Here is a 9520-nt window from a genome sequence, read left to right on the forward strand (position 1 = left end):
CGTTCCCCACACTGCTCCCCGGGCGCCGTTCAAAATGGCGGCACACTGCTCCTAACACTAGGATGGGTCAAATGCAGAGAAACAATTTCCCCACGGGGATTAATAAAGTATATCAGAACACCTGACTAACTTTCCCCTTGAATCTGAACGCTGGGTTTTCCCCTCCTTAAGCCTCGCCCTGCTGTTATCAGATCAAACTCTCCGGGACATGACGCATCCCAAACAGACGAGGCAGCCAACATTTGCATTTTGGAAAAGTTTAATAAGAGAAAGCCAGCATTACAAAGTGGGGGCATAATGGTCTCAATGATAAAGCTTACATGCTGATGTTTACAGATCCAACCATCTTGGTTCATGCTAACGTTTGCTAATTAGCACTAAGAGTACATTTGATGCTGGTAGGAAGGTCATTAGCTTTGCATGTAATTAGTCATAAACAAAACTATTGGACAACAAAAATAATGAGCATATCCCCGCTTGATAAAAAGCCAATGGAAGATATTAAAATCACCAAATGTCCTGGAAATCCAGCCAATAATCGGAGGTATTTTCAAAAAAACAAATATCTATCTAATGGTGTTGATTGAAGACCAATCAAAGGGTCTCAAAAAGCAATAGGATGTATCCTCTGTGAACCAATCCATCCTGTAGAGGTTGACATTATTCCAAGTGACAGTTTGTCATGTTTACAGTGTTTGTTTGATGAAGGGCTAATGCCAGATTTATACCAGAACAACCAGTTAAATTAGGCGTTTCTTTTTGCATAGAGCGAAGTGCGGGAAGGTATCGAGTTCAGAAGGGATTACTGTATGTGCAAAGTTATGGGAAGATTATATTGTAGAAAATTAATTTCACAGTGAACATTTACAAGCCCTTAACAGCCAATGAAACATTTATACAATAGCCACGTTTAGAAATACCCCTCAAGTTATTTGTACTTAAACTTGCATAGAAATTGTCCAAAATGTCATTTTGCATTAAAAAATACTGGATTAAAACAGGAGAAGAGAAAAGTGTTGGAAATCAGGCTGGCCATCAGCAATTATTACAAAAATATATGACAATTTACAATTAAGTCCTTATTCTTCCCAACACATCCTTGTGCAGCTCTCATGGTCTTACAGAGGTGTCACAAAGGTGTTATAGTAACACTGCATTGAAATGTATAAGACTGAGAGGAAACATCTAAAACATCAAAGGATCATTTAAATCCTAGTGTTCGCAGACATCCCACAAAGCAAAAGGAAGTGACGTTTTGTAGTAACAAAATATAAAAATACTTTAAGTTGCACTCGGCAAAACTGCAAAATGTACCTTTGTGCTTGCTCCACTAATTCATACAATTATATCTTCTTCTTTTTTTACATTACATGTCACTTGTTAGACGCTTTTATCCACAGCGTCTTACATACTCAATACTGTGGGCAATCCCCACAGGAGCACTTTGGGGTGAAGTGTCTCAGGGACACAAGGACATGCAGTGGGGTTTGAACCTGTGACCCCCTGATCCAAACACCAACGCACTACCCACTGCACCATACGCCTTTTTTGTTTAACTCTATACTGCGACAGACCTCCCGATAGTCCCCTATAAAAAGAGGATTATTTAATTTAGTGGTACCTATGATACAGTGTTTGAAAGAGAATCTTCTAGCGTTAAGAACAACCTTCACAACGAGCAGAATATAAAAATGTGAATTCATTTGTATTTCCATCCACTTCTGTTGCGAGTATATTAAAGTGGACACTTAATCAAATAGACAAATATAGTGTATACAATCCATTTGATAATACAACAAAGTTCTTATTGGTTGGTTATTGGAATTGGTTCCCGAGCCTGATCAAAACCAAAATATTTTTGGGGTCGTAGCTCAAATTTTTGCCGTTTACTGAACCTGTTCCCAATGCTCTTTTTTCATTACAGTTGAAGAGAAACTGCAGCATAGTTTCCCTCCTTTAGTTCATTATTGCTTGTAGTTTATGGAGCAACATGTCCCAGCCTATAAGGAGAAGTAGATGAAAATAAAGATGCCCACAAAGCAAATGGCCAGCAGTGCCGTGTTCAGGAGGATTTTGGTTCTTCGAGGTTCGTGCAGAAGCTGCTCCAGGATCTGCTCCTGTTCCTCAGCGCTGAGGACCCGAGCTTGGGACGGCTTCTCCTTGAAACCACAGACAAACTCTAAAGCTTTCAAACATTTCCCTCCCTCCACGACTCCTCCTCCAAGACAGCCATCCTCCTCCCCCACTCCCTTCCTTTCTCCCTCTTCTTCCATTGATGGATCAGAAGCTAAATCCCCGACTATGACAGCGTGACCGTTGCTTGGCTGAGTTTCCTCATGATTTGCCTCGATCACGTTGTCTTGCTGATCCGGACTCTTTTCTCTCCCAGTCAAACCGTTTGCATGGTTCAGAGGCTTCAAAGCAGTCATATCTTCCCCCGCTTTCTCCCTCAGTCTCTTCCTCCTCCTTAACCCCCACAGGGTGGTGGTTCTGATCTGTTCTTGATCCGGCGGAGGAGTGCACAGACTCACAACGACAGTCACAAGAGCTGACACCCAAAACAATATGGCCGCCACGTACATGAAGTGAATATCTTTGATGAAGGAGGGCCGGTCGTCGGGCTGGTCGCAGCGAGGCTCCCGGTAAACCAATGCCAAAATCAGACGCACCGATCCAAGGACGAACCCCACCAAGCTGCCCCAGAAGGCGCCCGTCTCGTTGCAGCGATGCCACAGGACGGCCAGCAGGAACAGAGCAGCGATAGGAGGAGTCAGGTAGTCTGTCACCTCCTGGATGTAGTAGAACATCTGGCCTCCCTGCATCTCGATGACCACGGGCACCCAGGCGATGCTGATGACCACCATGAAAACCACGAACAACCTGCCGACGAACACCAGCTCCCGGGACGACACCTGCTTCCTCATCATCTTGTAGATATCCAGGGCGAATATGGTGCTGGCCGAGTTGAAGATGGAGTCCAAGTCGCTCATCAGAGCGGCGATCATGACGGCCATCATGAGGCCTCGCAGTCCCACGGGCATCACCAGCATGACGAGGCGGGGGTAGGCTACGTTGCTGCAGCCGCTCGCAGAGCCGCACACCTCCAGGCAGTGCTCCGGGCTGATGCACGCCAACTGATCCGCAAAGAAGATCCTGGAGATCATCCCTGAAATCAGATCACACATGACTCATATAGTTAGTGATCTGCTAGTCAAGTAGTGAAGTGTGTCAGAGAGCAATTGTATGTAAAGACTGCGGGGGAAACTTCTGAATACATTGGAAACAAGACTCAGAGAGACACGAGGAGAGCTGGAGCTTTGATGGCAAACACTGACGATTTATTTGGAGGTTCGGCCGGAGAATTCACAAGACATGTCAAAGGGCCAGACCACACGGTTGAGATGCCACAATCAATTCTGAAGAAACCTTCCTCTCGCATGATGTTTTAACTAGTTTCGCTAAGGGTAATCAACATTCTTCATTAGTTAGACTCAGGGGCGGACTGGGGGGAAAAAGTGGCCCGGGGATTAATTGACAGACAGGCCCACTTAATGCGCGGCATGTATCGGCCGGCCAGCGACGAAAGTATGTTACTTAACAAAAAAACCTATGCATTTGATGTTATTTTGGACCATTATTCATGTAGTAATCACATTACCTGAGCCCTTGAGTTGCCTAGAGCAAAATAGTTATATTTAGTGATTTTAATGTTAACAGATCATTGATGCAATAACATTTGGACCCAATTTGCCTGACTTGACACATGGGCGTAGGAAGCATCCTCAATGTGGGTGGGACAATTTGACAGGGGGTGTGGGCAGGTGGTGGACCTCACCTCCTCTAGGGGGGTCCGGGGGCATGCTCCCCCGGGAAGAAATCAATCTGGTGCACTTTGAGAGCAAAATTAGGGACTAAATCGGCCCCGCCCAGCCCAGTGGGGTGTGGGCCACACCCCACTTACAAATGTGGGCCGGTAGGATTTAGGCAAAAAAAAAAACCTCCCGGTATTCCCAATGACCAGTCCGCCCCTGGTTAGACTAAACAGCTGTGGACACTGAATCACATTTGTTGTCGCTTATGGCTCGAGGTCATCAACACCCCGAGAAGGATGTGTTCCAGGTGTCCCACAACAATAACTATCTCTGACCGAGAGTTGCCCGGTCACAAACTGGTAACAACAACGACAACAACTTGCTAGGGCAGCCCCTCCTTAAGGGAGATAACGGCTACTCAAGGTCAGAGGGCAAAAAGTAAACATGTATGGACAATTATTGTATGTATTAGGTTTTTTAGCACTTCTTCATTTGTATGATGTTTTAATTCTTTGTCAAGCACCTTGTGACTATGTCTGTGAAAAGCGCTTTATAAATACATTTGACTTACTTAAAGTCGACAATTGTCTTTTTGTATATTTTTTGACTCATCAACCTTACTATTATTTTTCATAAAGTTGAAATTGTGTGACAACTTTGTGTGAATATGCAGCATCATCTACCTGGGATGACGATGACGAACATGGGGAGGATTTTCAGAAAGCCGGCCATGATCGTGGCTCCTTTAGCGTGGGCAATATTCTTCGTTGCCAAAACCCGTTGAACGATCACCTGATCTGCACACCAGTACCTAGAACACAGGAGAGGACGCTTAGATTTAACAATTAGACCATAAAGTAGCATTATAGCAAGTGTGACACTTTAGACACACATAAACTAAACGTGAAACTGAACCAGTTAGGGAGGTCAGTGTTGGTGAAAGGACTTGGACAGTACCAAATGGAGGCAGGAGTCTGGCCCAGGAGGAAACCGGGCCACGGCAGGTCTGGATCCCTCGGGCCTCGAAGCATCTTCAGAGCGTCTGGTTTGGGGTGAAGGTGGAGGTGGCAGGAGGCAGAATACGTTAGGTTTGGCGAAGACAGCAAGATGGCCGTGATGTTTGGAGAAGCTTGCATGTACTTGGTCCTCAAACCTTAAAGAAAAGCATATAGTGTGAGATGGCAGTCAGTTGATCGCATGGCAGTTGTGTCAAATAGATTTACTTTGGATAGATATTTTTTAGTGATATACGTATATTAGCCAATCTGTAAAAAACTTGCACAAGTGTATCTGTTGTATTGTGTTGCACTGTTGGAGGAGCCTGTGACCTAAGATTTTCATTGTCATAACTACACTGTAGCTATGACAAATGACAATAAAAGTGCTATTGTACCTAAGTAACATTATGGATGCAGGACTTTTACTTGTAACAGAGTATTCCTTTATATTCCCTTAAGTACAATATTTTCTCCATCTTCTCCCACCTCTGTCACATGGAATTAAATTCAATGCATAATCACCTTCTAGTCCTCCCACTTTGAAGAGGCTGATGCTCGTGAGGCAGAGCGCTCCGGCGATCATGAGGAAGGCCTGGACGGTGTCCGTGTAGATGACAGCCACCAGACCTCCGGTGACCGTCAGTAGAGCTGTCATGGCGATGAGGAGGATGATTGACAGGTAGAGGTTCCACCCTAAGGACTCCTGGATGAACAAGGCCCCGGCGTACAGATCCACGGACACCTTGGTGAAGATGTACAGCACGAGGGACAGCACGGCAAAATACACCTTGAGCCGTTTCCCGCCAAATCGCTTTGTCAGGTACTCCGGCATGGTGTAGACTCCGGACTGAATGTACACGGGGATAAATACCCAGCCTAATAACTGCAGCAGCAACAGGGCGTTTATTTCCCACGCTGCCACGCCAAAACCGCTAGCAGCCCCCGACCCGGCTAGTCCGATAAAATGCTCGCTCCCGATGTTGCTGACGAATAGCGACGCTCCTACGGCCGCCCAGTTCATAGAGCGACCGGCCAGGAAGTATCCGCCCACCGTGTTCTTATTGGCTCTCCGCATGGCGATGAAACCGATCGCCAGCACCACGATGAAGTACATCACTACGACGGAGATGTCTAACACTTCCATGGTGGCGGGGGCCATGTTTCAGCAGCTTTGTAGGTCTTCAACGAAGGGAAGGCTTTGTCAACGTACAATATCTGGCACTTATTTTTCTATGACCCCAAGTATAAAATGCATGTGCAGATAAACCTGTAATAGCATCTAATTTGTTCACCTTAAAGTAATCCTCATATACATATATTTGCACATTGTCATTTATACAGCATAAAGCAGTTAAAAGCTGCAGTGGGAGAAATCTGCTTATTGTTCCTTTGTTAACTTTGGGAGTCGATGCAGGCTGCAGTTTGACAGCTTGCGAAATGGCGGTGCATTGTCGCTCGGTTTTGATTTAGGGGCACCTGGATCCTGCAACAAACAAAGATATCATTATTTTCCAAAGCAATGCACAACATGTTGTAACCAATTTGAGATTTTACATTAATTTCCCATAATGCAACTTAGCAGTGTCTTTCTTTAAACTCAAGTCCCGGGGGCCAAATCCGGCCCGCGACTTCATTTGATTTGGCCCCGCAAGAGCTTGCAAAGAATATAATACGTTTATTATACGGTTACATGCCACTTTACAGAAGCAGGTTGCCCATAAACTACATGTCCCACAATGCATCTCATTTTGTGACATGCGCACTGAAGAGACTTGCAATTATTTGCCCTGGACTTCTGCTTTCAGACGTAGTTAATTACTAAGTTTTATTATCCTATCCGATAATAATCCAATTCAGAGGCAATAATGTAATATAATACATTATTATATATTTATTTATATAGTTACAACCGGCCCTTTGAGTGCAACCTTTACGCGAATGTGGACCGCGATGAAATTGAGTTTGACAACCTGCAGGTTCAACGTCTCCACATCTCTTTGATTTGGCCTTTTTTCTGTTTCTAAGATCAAGAAATAACTGTTAACAAACCAAACTATGACATTTTCTTTGTCATTAAAACATTTGTACAGATTCAGTAGTACTTCCTATGATGAGGGAACATCTACTAGTTTCTTTGACCTTCTGTTTGAACTATTACGTCATTTTCTATTTGGCCTGATACTAAAGTAAAATTAGTTTTTAAATGTCAAAAAATATGCATGAAGGTCAGTAGGTTTTGGTCTTGATTAATGCATCCCCCGGTTATATCCAGCACTCTGCAAGCTGTGTAAACACATACAAATACGTTTCTTTTCTTTTCATTTCGTCTTTCCGATGCACCTGCACAGCACAGCCTTTTAGAAAGCCTTTGTTTCCTCATGTTGTAGCTTTTTCAGAGGGTGAAGGAGCTTGGGAATGACAAACAGCTGGCGTCGCTGAGTCAAGTGGAGTGACACAGCTTTAATTGCTGTTAAAGGGGGATGGATTATATAAGAGAGTCCAACAAGTGCTTTCATTCAGACTCACTCCTGCTTAGACCACTGATTAGTCTCATGTCTTTAAAGGCAACTTAATGAACTTACAAACTTTGACGTCTCTAAAAGCACAGTCAATTATAGTTTTTATCAGGTTGCATGATAATTAAGTGCTCAATCTCAGCCTCTGCTACTTCAATTAACCCCCTTCAAAAATGGTATTGAAGCATGATAAGCAGTGGGCATGTTTGCATGATAGAGCTACTGCTGTCAAAAGCAATAAGGTTATAGGACAGCATCTATTTTCACAATCACCTCTTGTAAGAAATGGGTGGCATCAACATGTGTTATAATGCAGTTGTTATGCTAATTTGTATCTTCTCAGTTAAATCAATTAATAGTTTGGTCTCAAATTGTAAGAACATCTGCTTCTCACAACCCCAAATAACATATTTAAATGAAACTACAGTTGGCTTATTATTAAAGGAAACTAACATTACTATATTTGCTGATTGGTTGTCTGGCACCATGTCTCATTAGACCAAGCTTGCAAAATGGTATTTGGACGATTAAAGGCTGCATTTATCTCATCTCAGCTGCTCTCTAGTAACAGCATTATTTTTGCTGTTAGCAACACTACCAGTGGACTCCACACTGTAGTATGAGGGTTCCTGCATCAGGCGGCTGTTTGTTGCTGGTCGCTGGAGGACAGCTTGACTGAATGAATATGTACACACCATTGGACAATCGGATTATCTCCACACAGCTTCAGTCGCTTTAATTTACGTTAATGGGAACACAAGTTACATTTCCTCAGTGAGTATTGGACGTCCTGCAGGTTTAACTCCTGATGCTTCTTGCAGGAAAGTCAATGTTGATCTTAATATGTATGACAAGGCTGTCTGACTTCCTGTAAGGTCACATCTGTCGAACGAGTTTCTCTATCACCTTTTTACACGACTGTCATTGTATTCTGTTCCCTTTAACAAAGGCAGTGTCTGGGCCATTTCAACCACATGGTTTATATCAAGACATGGAGTTTGAATGCATTTAAATTCTGATTTGCATTTTGTCTTCTGACTCCAACTGTCCTGCAGCCACAGGTGTCTTTTAATTTAATCGTCTTTTTTACAATACTTTAGTGTTGCTGCACTTTCACTAAAAGGAATAATTAATTCACAATATGATAATTTGTATATCAATCACTCAACCCTCGAAGTCTCTGATGAATTGTAGTAAATTATGTCCGTGTTTTACAACAAGAATTCAATGTTAAATTAATCCTTATCTAACCTACAATATACCGCGATTTATAGGGTACTTTTATGCCATTACATGCTTATTATTATTATTATTATTATTATTATTATTATACAGTAATGATTTATGACTGCAGCTGTTTTTTTTTAATTAACACCAATTCTCGATTTGTCTGCAAGACACCTTCCAGCACATTAGAGTGACAAGTTAACATACTAGACACAACGCAATGAATTAAACACAGAATGTTAAATTAAACTATCGCGATACTTAAGGCTTACTTTAAACTGAAGTCTGATGATGAGACTCACCTGCGAGCTGCTGCTCTCCGTCTCGTGAGGAAAAGTTAACTGTCAAGCGAGTTTGAGCCTTGTTTCACATGGTCCTCAACCTATTAACAGGAGCGTGAGACTCCGCCCACTGCAGCACCATCATCATCACCTGGAGGCGGGAAAACACGCTCTGATTAAGAAGATGATGGTGGTAAAATAAAAGGATAGTCCACATGGTTTTTTTAATAGGCTAAAAGTAGCCAGAGTAAAAGTCATGCATTTAAAACTTTATTTCAGTGTTAGCATCTAATTGTTCCTTATACTTCAAACTAACATGTACACTCATCTTAAATATTTATTCATCTCATTTAAACTTGCACATAATTATTGAATAGTTGAAAAGGAGCAGGGGGGTAGAAGCACATGCACAATGTAAACACTGCATCAATTAAAACAACAAAGTCCATCACTTTTTTTAATGTAAGATCAGGTAACAATGGAGCAATTGCTGAAAATAACTTGCTTTAAATGTATACTATTACATTGATGATTAACTCTCCCACGTCTTCTATTAGTCTTCAACATGTCGTCCTTGTGTTTCACTCCATTACTTCCAGCATACGGATTGATGAGTAAGCCGGAGATCAGGGACATTTTACAAATTGAGGAAAAGCAACACACACGTGTATGAACACACACACACA

At 42.7% G+C, this 9520-nt stretch overlaps 1 protein-coding gene across 2 annotated transcripts; it reads right to left on the minus strand.

Annotated features, from left to right (window-relative positions):
• Positions 1-241: 241 nt before the first annotated feature.
• LOC117546874 (sodium/myo-inositol cotransporter-like) lies at positions 242-8987 on the minus strand. Of its 2 annotated transcripts, none has more exons than XM_034217231.1 (5): positions 8856-8987; positions 5333-6293; positions 4770-4965; positions 4496-4623; positions 242-3166 (listed from the first exon to the last, which is right to left on the minus strand). In XM_034217231.1, exons 2-5 carry the CDS (start codon positions 5967-5969, stop codon positions 2001-2003), a joined length of 2127 nt encoding a protein of 708 aa, XP_034073122.1. In that variant the 5' UTR covers positions 5970-6293; positions 8856-8987; the 3' UTR covers positions 242-2000. The 2 variants fall into 2 exon arrangements, with proteins under 2 accessions (XP_034073122.1, XP_034073123.1); XM_034217232.1 differs by having other exon boundaries at positions 5333-6286; positions 8856-8879.
• Between the last annotated feature and the right edge of the window lie 533 nt (positions 8988-9520).

The sequence above is a fragment of the Gymnodraco acuticeps genome, unplaced genomic scaffold (genome assembly GCF_902827175.1).
Source record: "Gymnodraco acuticeps unplaced genomic scaffold, fGymAcu1.1, whole genome shotgun sequence".
NCBI lineage: Eukaryota > Metazoa > Chordata > Actinopteri > Perciformes > Bathydraconidae > Gymnodraco > Gymnodraco acuticeps.